Here is a 17,842-nt window from a genome sequence, read left to right on the forward strand (position 1 = left end):
CAGGGGGAAAGAGTTCGGTGTGACCCCTTTCCCCCTGTGATGATGCTGTCTTATACGGGGGAAAGGGGTCACTCTACACTCTTTCCCCTCTGTTGAGCTCTTCTTTTCCTCTCCTGCTAGGTCACGACGTCCGACAAAGATGGCACAGGATCCGCATAAACAGCTTCGCTGTAAAAAATTCTAGAAAGGTGTGAGCATGACTTCGGCGGCGTTAACGAAAAAAGAGATGCGGTTTCTTTAGTTATCGAGGTAGCCGTGATAAAGTGAAAGCAAGTTGCGATTAAGCAGTTTTTGACACGTATTGGTTCCTTGGTGTGTGCTTCTCAATGTTGACATTCTTCTTTATTTTCGATCGCCTGCCAAGTCAGCGCTGTGTGTGTATGTCAAGATTCTTCTCTGTCCTCGTCCAATGTCACGCTGCACTGTTATCACGAACCCCAACCAACCAGCCTGCCAACGTGCCTCAGCCGATATGATTAAAATCGACAAGAATGGCGTAATTCGACAGTGCCTTGTGACAAAACACAGGTTGTGTGTGGCATCCTCCCACGTTGCAGTGATACGAAGTCCTTCAATCTTTCCGCCGCGTTCGAACATTTCGTGGTGGAATATTAGATTCCCGACAGCATGACAGCTTCCAATTAGCCAGCCCGACAGAAGCTTCTGTGTCTACTGATGATGCCGTCATTCAAAAATTAGGCGGCCGAGTCGACCAAAACGCAAATTTTGCATCGTTTATTGCGGAGGCGCTAGAAGCACTGTAGGCTAGTTTTGACGATACCTCCAGTCGAAGTTATATTTTTCCAGACTCCCCAATCTACCAAAAAATCGTCAAATCTGACCAGCGTTGCTAGTAGAAAAACTCCTACTGAAATGTTTAGAAACGTGTAGAAAAACTGTGATCAAATTAACCTATTTCTATCGTTCCGGCAACGAAAGAGTTAGATGCAACAGTGGCCGAACAAGGGATGTCCCTCAAGCCAACGTTTAAATAATGTTGGCTCCAGATGACATCTCTTGGTTTGACAACTGTTAATCATTTCATTTCTAGATCCATACCTTTCTTACATACCTCCGATCTTCAATTGGCGGGTGCCTCGAACAGATAAGCAGCGTCCTTCGACCCAAGCTTGTTTGTTTGTCTGTTCGATTTGCGCTATTTACCGTGAATGTCCGCCAACTGGCCCACTTTTCTACCCTCCTGCAGTGCCACGATGTCTGGCACATCGATCGCAGCGCTGCGACGCTTATACGACCATTTGACACGGATTTAATGTTTTGGAAGCATATAGGCGTACTCCTCCTAATAGATTCGGTAGGACAAGCGAGCATACGACTGGCGTATAACAATGCATCAGTGAATATAAAAGGGTGCTTCCGTAAACACCAAAATCTACAATAGTTCCACTGGTATATAGTGACGTATAGCTCTCACCTGCAGCTACGCTGTTCCGAAAAGGCAATGGGGAACCAGAGCAGCGTCAGTGCAGCTGGACAGGGTATGTCGTACGTACACGTCTACACCTACGCGGCGTAAGCCAATGAAGAACCCCAGCAAGCCACCGGATGCATACCAAGCATACTGCCATCGTAGTCCTGGTCAGGCACATGCACCTTGGCCAAATGAAGAGATGAAGGGCACGGACGTGCGCGGTTCTTGCAGCAGGCGCGCAATTCCGACCCTTTCAGCGAACTTGCAGGCTTCGAGTTGCTGGTAGAAAACGCGCTTGAGAATGCTGCACGCAAGCTGCGATAGTGTTGGTGTTTCACGTTTTGCTGGCGGGATTTTTTCAAAGGCAGGCGGGTAGGGCGGAGTGATAGACTTATTAAATGAGTAAGTTGACGTGTAGCTACTCAAGTAACACTTCGTGAAAAGTATTCTGGCCTGCTTGAGCGCAGATTAGTGTGACGTCATACTGTTCTGCTCACGGCTTCCCCAGAGGTATTCCACCATGTTAGAGTGCACTAGAACATCCTAGTTCACTATAACCATGTTCCCCAACATTATGGCCACAGCGATAACGTCAGTGCATACCGGCGGCAATATGGCGTTCGCTCCGTCGGCACACTGCGTACTTTTCATTTTTTTAAGCATTATTCCGAGTGTCGGTACCACTAAGGCGAACTCCAGAATGCATTGCGCGGCACTGCCTCCGGTAATTAACGCTTTGCTATGTGTGCCGAAATGAGAGCAGTGACAATTCGGAGAACGTCACCAGCAATTCCAGCAGACAGTTTCTTGTAGGTGCAAAGGCTATGCGTACAGCATGTAAGGCGCGCGTAGTTCGCTTGCTGCTCAAACGAATACCACGATGAAAAGGGCAAGTACCGAGAGCGTCAACAGCAGGCTTCGCATTTTAATTTCTTACATTTTTTTCCAGAACATCTGGCAGCATCTCCGCTGCACATCAGTAGACAAGTGTTGAAGATTGGGAGAATTGGTAATGACATGGCATCTTGAATGTGTTCACAGCGCACACATATTTCAAGAAGGGGAGAGGCAGAGTGAGAGAGCGCTGGCAATGCCTCCAGTGCTCTATCATACGGCCTGTTCCCTTTCTTAAGTATGTGTGTGCTGTGAAAACATTCAACATTAGTGGAGTATGCACAGAAACAAGACAAGTTTCGATGACTGGGGTTTCTTTTATTTTATGTTTGGATAACATCATAACCTTTCATTTGTACTCCACTCACACACACTTTCTCAATGTAATGTGCAAATATGACTGACACATCGTGCCGTTTTAGCAACACAACCCCTTTGTTGCAACATGAGCAGGCGGCATTCCAGAAAGAGGGATACACTGAAGGTAATATTCAGTGCGCAAGAAACATCTTTAACGCCAGAAGTAAGGGGAAACTAACACAGGAACGCATCGCAATGCACATGCAAGAATGATTAGTATTCATATCTATAGTTGAAAGCAAAACGGTCCGTCTATTTGTACAGTATGTACAAACTACAGTGCATTATCACTCGTACAACATGCGAAAATGTACAGCTCACAAGTGAACTGTCGTGTTTACCGACGAAGCACTGTAATAGTGTGTACAAAGCATACAGCAACTGCAGCACTTGAACAAATAAAAGCAAAGAAACAAAAAGCAGGGATGTCACAACAATGAAGCAGATAAGAAGACACCATCTCAAATATGTGTAAAACCTAGCAAAACACTTTGCCTATTTGTCTTACAAAAGTTTGGCATCAAGGTATACTAGGAGCTGCATCTGTACACTTCATTAGGTTATATGCTATGCTCAAACTTCCTATCCATGGCTGTAGTAAAACTACATGACTGAATGTTGCGCACATGACAACGGCAAGTAAGTTGTATGTATACAGACGATTAAAATTTCAGACTATATAGTTACGAGCAGAATGAGCTCTTCCATGGGATAAAGCGCTGTTAACGGAAATAGCTGCAGCAACAATCTACTAGCAAGCATGAAAAAGTGGTCAAGCACACAACGCACGAAAACAAAAATGGCACAGATGTGAGACGAAGACATCTCTAAACGCGTCGAACGAAATTAATGCGTCCATAGATAAAGACTGCTCCACAAGGTTACATGGCTGCATGCAAGCTCATAGTGCATTGACTAGATTCCAAAAGTTTTGTTTAAAATCCTAGCAGAACATCAAGTGCCCACTTTATACCAACAGAAAGTCAGTACTAAGTGTAGCCGTTACTTTACAGGGACCACAAATATTGTTACATAAGCTGCTTGAGAGAATAAAACCTCACAATGTTAAATAAATGCACAATTAATGGTCGCATAACAATGTTACACATATATAGCTGCTACGACGAGACACATGGTACATACTCATCAAAAACACTGCAAAAATGAGGATGTAGGAAATGCAGAAGTGGCTGATTCACATACAACACCCCTAATAAATAGCTCTGTCTAAAGATTATCTCGGTGATATCTACAGCAGACGTCTCCAAGTAAACATAATGCCGTAAAAATGAATGGGAAACAACAAATTCCTGTTTTTACTGCTTTGCAACAAAACATTAAACAGTGGCAGGACAATAATGTGTGTTTATATCTGGTACCACATTGAGGACAGTGTATTTTCCCTGGAAGGAATAAAAAATCACTCCTTTGCGCAAGCACATGTTACCCCTAATGATTTACCATGACACCAAAACGTCGCCAGGAATCGCTACATCTTGTGAGGCTTTGTCCAACCAAAGTGCGCAAACCTCTTGCTGCAATATGTGCCCATGTTGTGCTCACCTGCTGGCATGCTGACATGCTGGCACATGCTGGCATGATGGCATGATGGCATACTGTTTCCCTGTTAGTTCGATACCAAGGCACAGCAGCGGAAACAAACAATTGGTGGTACCATCTTGTGATGCTTTGTGCGACTAAAATATGTCTGAAACTTGCAGCAATTTTATTTCCTAGAAATGTTCAGAAATGGCAGCGATCTAAGCCATTTCTGAACATTTCTAGGAAATAAAATTGCTGCAAGTTTCAGACATATTTTAGTCGCACAAAGCATCACAAGATGGTACCACCAATTGTTTGTTTCCGCTGCTGTGCCTTGGTATCGAACTAACAGGGAAACAGTAATTACATATAACATTAGCTGAAAGCTTTCGTGATGATGACTCGCCACTTACACCTACCCCTTAAATAACTCATTGGGCCGTGTTTACCCTAGTTCGCTTGGCTAATTAACATTGAATTAATCCCCCAACATCAGTATGCTTGAAGCGAGGCGATGCTGGGAACGATTGTGCTCACCATAATAAAGTCACGTTCGATGCAGCCATTGCCAACAAATCTTGAAGCCTTTGCACAAGCACACACCCTGCGGCAGGGCTCGCATAATATTCCTGTTGTTCCGAGGTTTCAGAAGCAAGAGGTTTTCTTCTCAATAAATAAAGCCTTCAAGCAACAGAAATTCAACGCAAGTCACTCGCAGCTTCAGTCTGTAAAAATTCATAAACATACCCCATCACACCCATCCTGGTAATATATCTTAGCCACCATAGCAGAGTGCCTTGGGTTAATTTCGGCCCAGAAGCACCGCGACATCCAACAAATCCATATGATTTTATGGATGCAAGCATGTGTGTTATGGGACAAATGTTTTCTTTTTTCTTCATTTTATTTTGTATTTTATATTTATTTTTTAACGCACAATCGTCAAGCGAGTACTGGCTTGAAAAGTTTCTGCCAAGACTGTATACCAGCGATGACCACTGTAGCGGATTGCTCTGGATGGTCAAGAAGGCAGTCAGCCATACTGGCAGTGAAGGACAAGAATGAATAAAGATGTGTGACCTGTGGCGTGTGCACCAACACGGCATGGTGAGCAGAACAGTTTTCAGACGCAACAAGTCTTCCTATTCCATCATTGATATGAGCATAAACAAACTGCACATATGCATTTTAGACGTCCTAGCAATGCTCCGTAAAGTTTAATTGTCATCCACCACGTGGCGAAGTTGCATTTCATTAACTGAATGGTTGTCTCCGAGAGTTATGAGTAGTTTGGCGGTCTTGCACCCAATGAACTGTTATGTGCCTTCAGTGCTATACCAGTTTGTGTTTGTTTACTTGGGCGGTTGATCTGGAAAATTGGACAGACATGGTGATCGCTCAGCTAACTATTATAGACGGTCAACTAATTGCTTAGAAGGATGGAACGAATACACATTCGGTTTCACATCTGCTCACAGTGCACAAAATTAAAGTATGGACCATGTTGAATGGACAAGTATATTTCATTCCTCTCCTCTTTGTCATCGCTGGTGGCGTTCAAACATGACCTTGACTGAAAGTAACCGTGTTTACATTCTGCTGTGCACAGTTCACCTCTTGTAGAAGGCATAAAAGTGTCTGGTGGTCACTCTGGCAAAACATTGAAGCCTTTCGATCACAATTTCTTTTTCCATCTCTTTTAACACAATGCACTCTGCAGCGAGAGTTTGACGTACCATTCCTTTTGACGCAAAGATCTCAAGTGGCCAACAAATAAGCATGTATGATCTGTTAGCAAAGGATATCATAAACATAGACAGCAACTATAATGACCGCACAGTGCATAGCAGACAACACCGGCCACAGTGAGCAGCTTGAACAACATAAGTCTAAAAGTTATGGAAGTAAGTAAGGAAATATAAGCGTTGATTTTAACATTTCTAGGTTTGTGTTGTAATCTGAGAATTTCAGCATGGTGCAGAGTTGCAAAAGAATAAAGAAGGGTTGGCACGGCTTTTACTCGTATACTAAGAAAAGTTGGGAGAAACAGATTTACATTATCCACCGGGTCTTTCCAAACCGCTGAGAAAAAGTGGCGAAGCGTCACATAAACAAAGCCATTCGCGACAAAGTTGTTCTCAAGCAAGCATTTCTCAAGGGATTCCCCATGTGACCACATGATTCAAATAAACATCCTCCACAAGTACACCGTCCATGCACAAGCAAACAAATGCCTATGACGCACGTTTTGAGCCACAGCACCACACAGCGCACTTCAGCCCTCAATGCTTCATTGATGCAACACCTGTCCGCGATCTGCTTGAGGACAGCACAACGCCTACTTGACCTGCAGCTCCTGTTCACCGGAACACCGTGGGGTGCCAGCCAGTTTGACGGGAGCTGGGATTAGGGAGCGCGTGCCTCCGGGTGTGGTGGGTGTCCTGGGCTTGTAGTTGAATGGCGACACCACTGCTGACGCTGGTGATGAGCCCTTGGAGTCAGCAGTGGGCGACAAAGCCGTGGCGCCCAGCTGGGTCATTGGACTCTGAAGCAAGGGTGGATGCAATTGCTGCTGCAAAGGGGACGCTGGTGCTATGGGGCTGTTAAGCCTGAGGGCAAGGACCGTGGGTCTGCAACTCTCCTTACCAGAAGGCAGCAAGGAAGGAGAGACCACGGGACTTGATGAGGCGTCCGAGATCTTCCGGTTGGCGCCGAACACACGCTTAGTGCTAGCAGCAAAACTTGTAACTGTCTTCACGGAAGACTGCGATGACGAAGCCAGTGACGAGGATGGCTCGGCCAGCTTCTTCCAGAAATTGGTCGGTCGGACGGCCTTCGCGGGCTGCGCTGGAGGCACGGAGGACCGGTGTAGGTTCTGTTGCTGTTGCTGTGTGGAGTTTGGTGTCTTCGAGCGAGCTTTTGAAGAAGACTCCCGGTCGCCATCTGCATCAACACCAACATCCGTAAGCTTCTCATAAGTAGAACTCCTGCAGATCATGGGCTGTTGTTGGTGTTTGTTGGTGACAGAAGGACCATTCAGCTCCCCTCGTCCTGTGGTTTTGCAGCTGAAACAGATGTGTAAACTTCTGATGTCTGATCACATGACAGCAAAAAAAAATAAAAGACCTCCGTTCTAATTGTCTGTGAAGTGCATATCGTTTTTCCCTACCACCACTGTATCATCCAAGAATGAAATGGATCTGATCAGTATGAAATAACTAAATTAACAAATTGAGAATTTCTCGGCGTTTTAATTCCCAAACTTAATTACCACTCTGAATAGGATACATTAGAAACATGTCAAAAGAAATGTCAAGAGAATAAACCTATAGCTGTCCTTATCGTAGGCACTAATGATACTGTCATCTTTAAGATGCAGAACCAATAATATGAATACTAATCTAAAACAACGTAATTTCACACATAATATAACTTCATGGGTACTCATGCATTACCTTTCAGATTTAGCCGCTGCTCTGATGCTAGGCTTTGCAGAATTCACAGCCACGGTGCTAGCTGGTGGAGAGGAGCCTTTGCGCTTCCACAGAGATGAGAGCTTGCCTGGAACAGTGTCCTTCCTGGGTGGAGCCGGTGCCCTGCCACGGGGCAACACAAGACTGCCAGAGCTCGACTGCGAAGTCAAACTGGCAGCACTCCCGGATTTCTGAACCTGTGCACTGGCAGCCAGAAAGCCCCCGCTGCTGAGACTTCGCACGTAAGGCCCCTTTTTTTCTTCACAGCCAAGGCTATGTGAGCTCGGTGACAGTGGGATCGTCCTCCTCTTCTGCACCGCGCCACCACTCGAAGACGAACGGCTGCTGTTTGCCGGAACACTCGGCGTGGATGCGCTCTTTGCCGGTCTTCGTGAGGAGTGCTGAGGGCTGCTGTGAGTGCTTGATCGGCCACTACCAGCAGAACCCACGTCCTGTGCCGTAGATTTGCATGGTTTCGGATCTGGGCCTGCAGTGACTGATGCCGTGGGATCGGTGGGAGACTCCTTGGTAAAAGTGCCCTGCCTAACCAGTGGTGGAGGTACCTGTGAAGGCTCTGGAGAGTCAGTCGCCACTGTTGTCCTAACATCTTGTTCCAAGCTCTTTGGCCGTCCAGTAGGCCTGTGAACCTGTGAACTTGTTGCACTTGTGGTAGTGGTCCTGGTCTGGACTCTCGGCGCTCGAAGTCCTGGCCTTTCACTCAATGTTTTACCCGGTGAGCTGGGAGCTGTACGCACAAACCGCTGTGGAGATGTACTTTTTGCTTGTCGCGATCCTTCAGACGAGGACCTCTGATTTTGTGAAGCTCTGAGCGCTGAAGCTTTCGTGTGCTTGATAGGGGAAGGGTTTGAAGACGTGGACTGCTTTGGCGAACTGGTACGTTTGGCACCAACCTTGGAAGGCAGTGATTCTCGCCTGCGCACAACCGGTGGAGACGACCCGGCTCTCTCCTGTTCTTTCTTGTCCTGCAGTTGCCGTATTGTCTCCCTGTTTATTGGCTTCACAATTCGTGGCCCTCTAGATGAGGGAGGCTTTAATGTGGATTCTGCCTTCTCCTGCAACTCTGGCTGGGTGGCATTTTCTATGTTCTCCTGGTCAGAATTATTCGATATCAGCGAGAAGGTTTCGTCATCAATGGTGTCGTCGCCTTTGCTATGGCAAAAGACGTCGTAGAACCTTTCCCTAGCTTGCTTCACCGGCATCCCAAGCAATGAAGGTCGATCGACATCAATACTTGGGCAGTCGATTCTTCTCGACGGGCTGCCATGACTTAAGGAAGAACTATGATGGGCTGGCGACGAAAAGTGTTCATCAGATTCCAAGGGCTCTATGTCTGCTGATGTGCTGGCCAAGTTTTCCGTGCTGTCTCCAAACTGCTCTTCCTTCTGCAACAAGGCGACAGCTGGAGGCCGCAGTGTCTCAGTTGTCGACGTCAGCGGGACATCGTCATCATGCATCAGCTCGTCATCAAATTCGACATCAGATGCAAAGCCATCCGAGCCCATTTCTGTCATGTCCTCGAACGTCACCTCGTTCATATCCTGGTAGACGGAGGGAGGTTGCACGTGCTCAAGCATCTCTGAAGTGCCACTGCTGCTTTTCATGCTGCCATTTACGAGTGAGTTGAGCTCACGGGAGTACACTTGCGCCATGTTGGCTGCTGCATTGAGTCGATCTGACATGTCACTGCCACGCTTAGACATCCTTCGTGGGCTGGGCTCAGGCACAAGTGGACTGGACTGACTGTTTGCTTCATCGTCACTGGGTATACTGTTAAGGCTCATGCAGCTGCCACTCATCGAGAGATCATCCATCGTGGAAGGTGGGTTGACGTTGTTCAGATCGTCGGACTGGCCACTTCTGCTGCGAATGCTAAGGTTCTCGATTGAACCCATGGCGGAAGGTGGTCCAACGTAATCTAGGAGGTCACAGTCGCTGAAAGGTGACTCCATCGATGCTCCCAGGGCGCGCCGCACCGTCTCCGGCACACGACCACGCTTCGGTGCCTTCCCACCCTTGCCATTCGATGAGACGTCTTCAGAAAGACCGCTGCTCGTCATACTCATGGATAGCAGGTCCCCCATGACAGAAGGTGGCTTTGCACCTTCCAGATCCGACATCAAACTCGTTGTACTTTGCATCATTTCGTCGTCAACGTCGGGTCTCACCGATCGAGCCTCAAGAGCTGCGTTACCAGCGTTGAGTGTTATAGCCGGCACTTCCTCATCAAAAAGCCTAGCCACCACTCTGCTCGTGCCAAGATTAATATGCTGTGCTGATGGAGGAGCCTTCAATGTTGATGAACTTGTGCTGGACGATGCCAGAAGGCTTGTGGACCCCGATTCTGCTGCACTCAGCATCTCCAAGTCGTTATCTGACTTAGCAGGTTCAGGCTGAAACTTTTCCTGAGCTCTCTCATCCTTCTTGCCTTTCTCTTCGGGAATGTTTCTGTCGTTCTGAGTGCGAGAGTTTGCCATACCAAGGTTGCATTCAGTCTTTTTCGTCTTGTTTTGATAACCAAAATGCCTCTGGCGGATGCAAGAGGGGTCTTTGGGGGCCTGGTTGAACCTCTCAATTTTTTCCCTGAAGGACATGGCAGGTTCATCTGCCATCGAAGTCCCTGATGTTGAAGGTCCAGGTTCAGAGTGACACATACTGTCAGATGCATCCTGGGAGTTCCCTGTCGTGCCTGTGAAAGCCTGAGGCAGCACAGGAGGGTTCGCATTTGTCCGAAAGATCTTCGGTGCTGCAACAAGGCTAGGTCTCCCTGAAACAAAAGTTAATAACTTGTCAAACCCATGAGCGAGAGTGACAGTGACAAAAAATGCATCTTGGCAAATTTATCTGATGTTACGCAAGTCCTTTGAAAAGGACACTAAAGAGCAGCAATAAGTTAATTTCAACTGTTGGAGTGCTCTCTCAAGGCTCAGTCTGCATTCATTTAGGGCAATTATAAGATTATAAACTGCTGATTATAAGTGGCGAAAATGAAGGGCACACTTTACTTCTTTGAATTTCATGCCCAAACTGCAGAACAGACACGTCGCATCTTGAATATGTTCACCAATATGTTCCAATATGTTTAGAACATTTTTGTTCAGTAAGCATTTTTAAAAGTCACTAGCTTGAGCCTATACTTCATTTAGAACTCACTAAAATACTTATTTTGTTTACAGATGAATTATATTGACTAGTATGTGTGCACTGTGAACATATTCAAGAAGCAATGTTACCAATTCCCCCAATCTTCAACCCCTGACACGTTAGTGTGATGTCAAGAATTTTGTAGCTAACGCTTGTTTGGAATAATTTAGAGCACAGCTCTTAGGCGGACATTCCTGCATTTCACATTGGCGTCCCTTAGAGGCGGCCCTCGGCATAACCGAGCAAATGAGCACAGCGAACGCAGAGCGCGCAGCAGGGGATGAAAGGCGGCGACAGCAAGGAGAGCACGAGGAGGAAAGCGGAGGAGGAGGGCATGGTGAAAGCGTGAGAAGTGTAGTGCTGTGCAAGACTGATTCTGCGGCAACAACCGATATGAGATGGCGCCAGAGTAGTGCGTCGTCGTCTGTTCACCGATTGGCATGCGGTGAGCATGTCCACCGACAGCATATATGGAAACAAATCGCTGCACGAGCAGAGGTCTGTCTGCGGCAGCTGCTGTGAATGGCACTCACACATCACCCACGCACTGCCTCTAAGTTTTTTCCCGATTAGTGAGGCAGTCGCACCATACTTCACTCCATTTGCAATGTGCTGCACGAGACAGACTGTACATACCAGGCAATATATCGCGAAATGAAAACATGCATAGTGCTGCGCTAAAATTTCGCCTTAAGGAGTATCGTAATCGTCGGTGAACTTCTTGTTCAATAAAAGTTCTTAAAAATCACTAACTTGAGTCTATGGTTCATTTAGAATGCACTAAAATACTTATTTTGTTTACAGATGGATTATATGAACAATTCCTGAGAAGACACTGTCCAAATCTCTTGCATTAGGATCAAGAAGCCAATACGTGAAGATCAAGCCTGTCTTTCGTAATTGCTTCTTTTCTGCCTTACCAAAGACTCCACTATAGATAATACACATTGCTGGTATTCCAAATAAGTGTAAGTTACCCATCCAGATTAACACTCGTCCTTGGAGACCCTTTGATACATGTTATGGAAGTAAATAATTTTCATCACAATGTAACAAATAAATGTCCACTCACAATGGCCACATAAATAAGCTGTTCACATATGTGGCTGGGTTGCACAGGTGTAATGGAGTGCCTTGGTGTTCAAAGGTGGCTTAAGGGCAACAGCCTGTCCCATACTCTTCAGATCATTAACCCTTTCAGTTTCAGGTTTTTTTTTGGCAGTGACGCAACCCCAGCGTTGAGTTTTTTTCTCGAATATTATAAAATGAACATGAATGTTATAAAATGGCTTATTTTTGGTTGTACAGAAATGAAAAAATGATACAGATAATGGCAATTGCTCTCTTGATATGGTCTTCACATACTTACCTGACAAAAGGAATGTCAAAAAGAACATGACGGTACAGAAACAAACTGCTACACCATTGATGATGAAAGGTTTAAGGACACTAGCATTTTTTTTCATAACAATAAGGGGACAATACCATCTACCATCCTTGCTACATTTCGTAAAGTGCACCAGGAGGGAGTAGGGTTGCCAATTCTTGAGTGGACGAAGTTGGGACATGCGTGGGTGCAGGGGGGGGGGGGGGGGGGGGGAGGGAGAGCTGGCGATGACCGACCGTGTCGATTCCAGGAACCACCAGTCTGTACATTCAACAAAGTTGCAAAATTTTTTTTTCCATACTGCATCACGATTTACAAGAAATGTGCAGTAGTTGCCTATCTAGCACTGCTGCCAATAGATGGAGGTACTATGAACAGTTAAGGCCTACAACAGAACTAGAACCACGACAAAAATGAAACTGCCCTTACATTTCTGACATAGAAATGGGAAATGTGGTTATTCAGTAGGAAAAAAAAAAAGTCAGGACATCTGGCCATCTTGACTGGGTCAAGTCAAGACGACTTGAGCACTGGCGGCTTTGTACCCAGTCTGCCACCCCCCCCCCCCCCCCCCCCAGTCCAAGACATTTAAGAAATGCAGTATCTCAAATGCCATAGACAGCAACGAAAACTGGGTGTTCTGGATCTATTAGTGATAAGGAAGCATCTGGCAGTGACAATAAGTGATGACCAGTCCACTCAAGCCTGGATACAATTAATTTTCTTTTTTATGTCAAAATAAACTGCCATACCTCTCTCTCTCTCTCTCAGCATGAAAAACTGGCGAGTGGAATATCAAGAGGATTGCTTTATTATTTCTTAAAGTAAGATAACCAGAGTGTTACATTTGAGCGCACTGCACTTTTCATTTCTGGCTATGAAAACTCCAGTGTGCCTTACAATTGAGTAAATATATTATTAGTTGTTATTTTTTTTTCATCACTGCCAGAAGTTCAAAACTCACCAGTGAACAACTTTTTAAGATGGACCCTTTTCATCTCTCTCATCCACAATGTTCTCAGCATTGCAAACACTCTAAGGCGTTAAAAATGTTTGAAATTTTTGTCACCCTCCTTTAAAACCATCAATAACTGTGGCCCTCCATTTGCTTACCTGACTGTGGTATTTTGGTAACCGATGGAATGGAACCGCTTTCTGGAACAAGTGGTTGCTCTACGTCAGCTTGAGAATGCTCCAACTGCTCCAGACGTGGCACACTCTGTTGCTGCAACTGCAGTGGCTTCACTGCCACTGGTGGTTTGGCACTGCCTCTCTTCTTGCCGTAAATGTACTCGTGCAGGGACGGTGCCGGTGTAGAGTGGGCGAAGCTACAGCAGTGGCCAGCTGGCTTTCTGCTAACCATAGGTGCCACAGTTTGCTGCTGTTGCTGACAAAACATCTGCGATGATGGCACTACCCCAGGGTGTTCTCCTGCTTCCCCACTAGTCGGTGCATGCGACACTGCTGTGGTGCCTAAGTCTGAACAAGCCTGCTGCAGTGTGTCGGGAGTGCCTGGTGTGGTGTCCATTAAGTCTGAGGACTGTGCTCTGGTCCTGGAATGTTGATCTGGTCCTTCATTCACAGCACTAGGCTGGCCCAACGTGGACCTCTGTGGGATACTTGAAGGCCGTGCAGCCCAAGTAGTGACTGTTGCGTCCTTTCTGAGAGGTCTGGAGAAGTTGGCCATGATGGGAATCCCACTGCCCTTGCTTGAGCCACCGACTGTGAAACTTGTCTGCTGGCCAAGAGGTGCACCAGTGTGAGCAGCATCACTGTGATCCGCCTCGGCTGCCTCCTGAACACAGGAACATGAAGGGCAGCAAGTGTGAAAATGCAGAGGAGTAATAAATGATACCACAAGCATAGGCAGTACACAAGAGTGCAAAGATACCTTGCATGTTGCAGAAAATGATGTATTGTGTTCATTATAAGAGTGTGTATGGGGCTACAAGTGGGCCAAACATGAAGGTCTGTCAAATTCACCCACTTAAAGAAACACTAAAGACAAATATTAAGTCAGGCTAAAGTGATAGATTAGTGCTTGAGAATGTCCAAGGCGTCAAGATTATCACAAACAGAGCTTTAGTAATAAAAGAAATTGAGGTAAATGCAGGACACGATTAGAGACTACCCCAGGACATTGAAGTACTAGCCCGATGCTGTAGGTACTTCTCATTATCATTCTGTCACCAGTACTCAAACAATCCTAATAAAAAGATAATTGTGTTGCATTATAAGACAAAAGAAAGTGCTACTTATCCAATTCTATTTGACTTTTAGAAAAAAGAACTCGTTGACGTTACCCTTGACCAACTAAGCGGGCAAACAAAAGGTTTCATTTTCGCTACTCTGTGCCACCTGCTTTTTTGCGTTTCTCTAGTTTTGTTGTCGCATAGTGCTGCACTGGTTTTGCTAGCTCACGAAACACACACAAACTGCAACTAGCAAAGAATTCCACATCCATGTGATGTCGCGGTATTCTCGAACGGTCCAGGCCACTTGACCAAGAACAGCTGCAGCCGTGAATCCAACGTTCTGTCTGAGCTCAGTTTCTCCATGGCTGTACATTTGTGTTTTGCGCAGAAAACCGTAATACCATCTGTCGGGACACCGTTTTACTCACCGACAGCTGTAAAGGGCAGTGATGGCACGTGTAACGTCATCGCTCTCTGCCCAGAGACGGGCGATTTGAATTGCGCTAATAATTTTCTCATACTCCAATTCTTTTCTGGCATGGAAGAAGTTCTGCGAGGTTTTTGGAATGGCATTTCAACAGGCCACATTGACTTAGTGTTTGCCTTTAGTGTTCCTTTAATCACAAGAATCACTAACCTTAACAACACATGTAATGCCACTGTATTTTTTTAACTCTGACCTCACCACTGATGCACCAAACATACTACAGTCGAACCTCATTGAAAGAAAGCCACATCTAAACGTGAAAATACAGTCAAACCCACTTACAATGCTCTTGGTTTCAACAATATATCAGATATAACAATGAGCAGTCAATGCACTGCCACCTTTTGTACGTGTTATATATGGTAAAATAAAGCACTTATTCAATGCTCCAATGCCGCGTTATCAGCTACAACAATTAAATATGGCTTCTGGGTGCGTGCACCTAAAGACAAGAAAGCACAAAATCCTATAACAATAAATAAAAATGTGAGCTGCTTCGGCCCATGCAATCTTGTGCTGTGCACCCCTCCAAAATTTCCAAGGATGTGTGGACCCTGCACAGCATGCCTTCATCACACTGCCCCCATCGCCACCCTCGCGCACTCTCCTCTCCTGGCTCTCTTCTACCCCCTCGCCCATGTTGGAGGATTGGAAGATAGGTGGTAGAGAGGCTACGAAGGCATGGCACAAATTCGGGTGTGGTGAAGCTGCTCTTGTTTTCTTTTTTTTTCTTCACCTCCCCCCCCCCCCAGATCACATGTCCATTTAGTTTTCAGTGCAGACATCCAGTAGCCACATTTAATTGTTATAGCCAACAATTCAGCATGGGAGCATTGTAGTAAGCAGTTTATGTTACTATAGAACACACACAAAAGTTCATTGTGCAGCAAGGGCTCATTGTTACATCCGAGTATTGTTAAAACCAGAAACCCTATAAGTGGGTTCGACATATTTCTTCCTGTCTAATTAAAATGTTTGAATGTTTGTCCCCTCTGTTTTTTTCGTGCAAACCAGTAATATAACAATTATCAGTTATAACAATAGGATTTTCTTGGCACTTGAATATTTGTTTTAAGTGAGTTTGAGTGGACCATCATTATATCCTACATTCATCATAAGGATATGTTCGTTACAAACTAATGTCAGCAAGAGACATCTGAGAATTGCTTCTTTATATCCAATGATTCATTATACACGAGTTCATAGCACTGAGGCTCAAGTGTACTAAGATAAATCCTCATGAATGCCACAAGCCTTACACTTACATCTTCATCATCAGCTTGGAGAGGAGGAGACAGAAGGTCCTCGTCGGACAAGCACTCATCCTCTTCTTTGTCCTCAGCATCAAGTTCTTGCTTTGACGCTGATGAAATAACTACGTCTGATATGTCTTCCAAGCTACCCAGGTCAGTCAAAATAACTGTGTCATTAGCACACTGGACGTGTAGGCCTCTCAGTGAAGTTTGCGGGCTCTGTGCCCTTTCAAAGATCCTCTGAATCTCTTGAACTTCCCGGCGACTCCGTTCCAGAGGCTTCATGCCATGCAGGTGCCTCAGGCCAGCCGAACCCAAGTGGTCTCTGCAGGCATCTACTTCCAAGTCGTCCTCATCCTCATCTTCAACATCCTCCTCATCATCCTCTTCAAGACTGTCATCCAGCCTTTTCTTTGCACACTCACTGGGATCTCGCCACAAGGGACCCTTTACTAAGCTGTTCCGATCACTTAAAGTCTGATTTAGGGGCTCTTCTAGGTCGTTTCCATTCAAGGCTTCCGCATCTTCTTCCTCTAAGCTATGATGAGGGAAATATGGATTCACAAGTGCTAGATTCAAGTTGCCAAAATCACCACCCCTCCCATATCGCTCAAAAAGCTGCCTGCCCCTACGCCGCTGCCTGGAGAACACCGACTGTGGAGGCCTCAGGTGTGTTGGCTCCGACTGTGTGCTTCCGATGCTATCACGGCTGTCTGACCGTGGAACGTCCCTCTCGCCTCCGATGCTATGATACATTCTCCCAGGAAGATAAGTGTGAAAACGTTCCAAAATATCCGGCTGGTGGAAGTCGAAGCCGAAACGTGGCTCCCCCGTGGGACTGGCACGGGGACTGTCGATGTTGTCGCACGTTTCTGACAAGCTAGCGTCAAGCTCAGTCTCCAGAGCCTTGCGTTTCCGAACAGCCAGTGACGGCAGGCTCTCATTGTCATTGTCATCTTTGTTGTTGTTGCAGCCATCACAGTCGGCCAGCTTCAGCTCCGTTGCAGCTGTCAGGAGATTCTTGAGAGCTGCCGAGCTACCCATGGCAATCATCTTGTGCTTGGAATGGACAAGGTTCCTCAGCATGGACACAGCACCCATCTCCCAGAGCGTGCGCTGATCTTGGGCACAGTGTGCAGACAAGTTCCAGAGTGTGCCGCATGCATTGCTGACCACAGTGAGGCTGGGAGACTTGAGCTGCTTGAGAAGAATCTGCAGGCAGCTGTGAACACGCAGGGTTTGTCGGTGCTGTTCCTGTAGTGCAACATAGCTGGACACATTGCGAAGTATGCCACCCCCATTCTCGACGACGGCCAGCGTTTTGGATGGGCTGCGATAAGTTAGAGTACCTACGAGGAATGCCAGGGCCCCTTCTACATTGCAGATGTCCACCTAAGGAAAAAAAAGAAATAAAGAATGACAACAGTGCTTCATTAAAGATAATAGACAGTATGTTTAAGAAGAACCAAAAGGCAGAAAATGAAACTGATTGGCTCTTTCATGACAGAATAGCTGCGCCTTCACTAAAATTAAGTTTTAGCCCCAAGAAATAGCAGTATTATTTCTAAATGCACTGTTGTGGTATGTTAGTTACAAGTTGAAAAAAAAAATACATTCGATACAGTAAAACTATCACACATAAAAGGAATGTAAAGGA

General features: G+C 45.9%; 1 protein-coding gene across 5 annotated transcripts in view; it reads right to left on the bottom strand.

The window, feature by feature from the left end:
- Nucleotides 1–2,623: 2,623 nt before the first annotated feature.
- Nucleotides 2,624–17,842, bottom strand: part of LOC142582503 (uncharacterized) — a 165,155-nt gene continuing 149,936 nt past the window's right edge. For all 5 annotated transcript variants that reach the window (XM_075692308.1, XM_075692307.1, XM_075692306.1 and 2 more), the window contains 4 exons: nucleotides 16,198–17,577; nucleotides 13,364–14,045; nucleotides 7,684–10,486; nucleotides 2,624–7,293 (listed from right to left, as the gene is read on the bottom strand). In XM_075692308.1, coding sequence (XP_075548423.1) covers nucleotides 6,567–7,293; nucleotides 7,684–10,486; nucleotides 13,364–14,045; nucleotides 16,198–17,577 — 5,592 coding nt within the window. In that variant the 3' untranslated portion in view covers nucleotides 2,624–6,566. The remainder of the gene's footprint in view (nucleotides 7,294–7,683; nucleotides 10,487–13,363; nucleotides 14,046–16,197; nucleotides 17,578–17,842) is intronic.

Source organism: Dermacentor variabilis, chromosome 5 (assembly GCF_050947875.1).
Source record: "Dermacentor variabilis isolate Ectoservices chromosome 5, ASM5094787v1, whole genome shotgun sequence".
Classification (NCBI taxonomy): Eukaryota; Metazoa; Arthropoda; class Arachnida; order Ixodida; family Ixodidae; genus Dermacentor; species Dermacentor variabilis.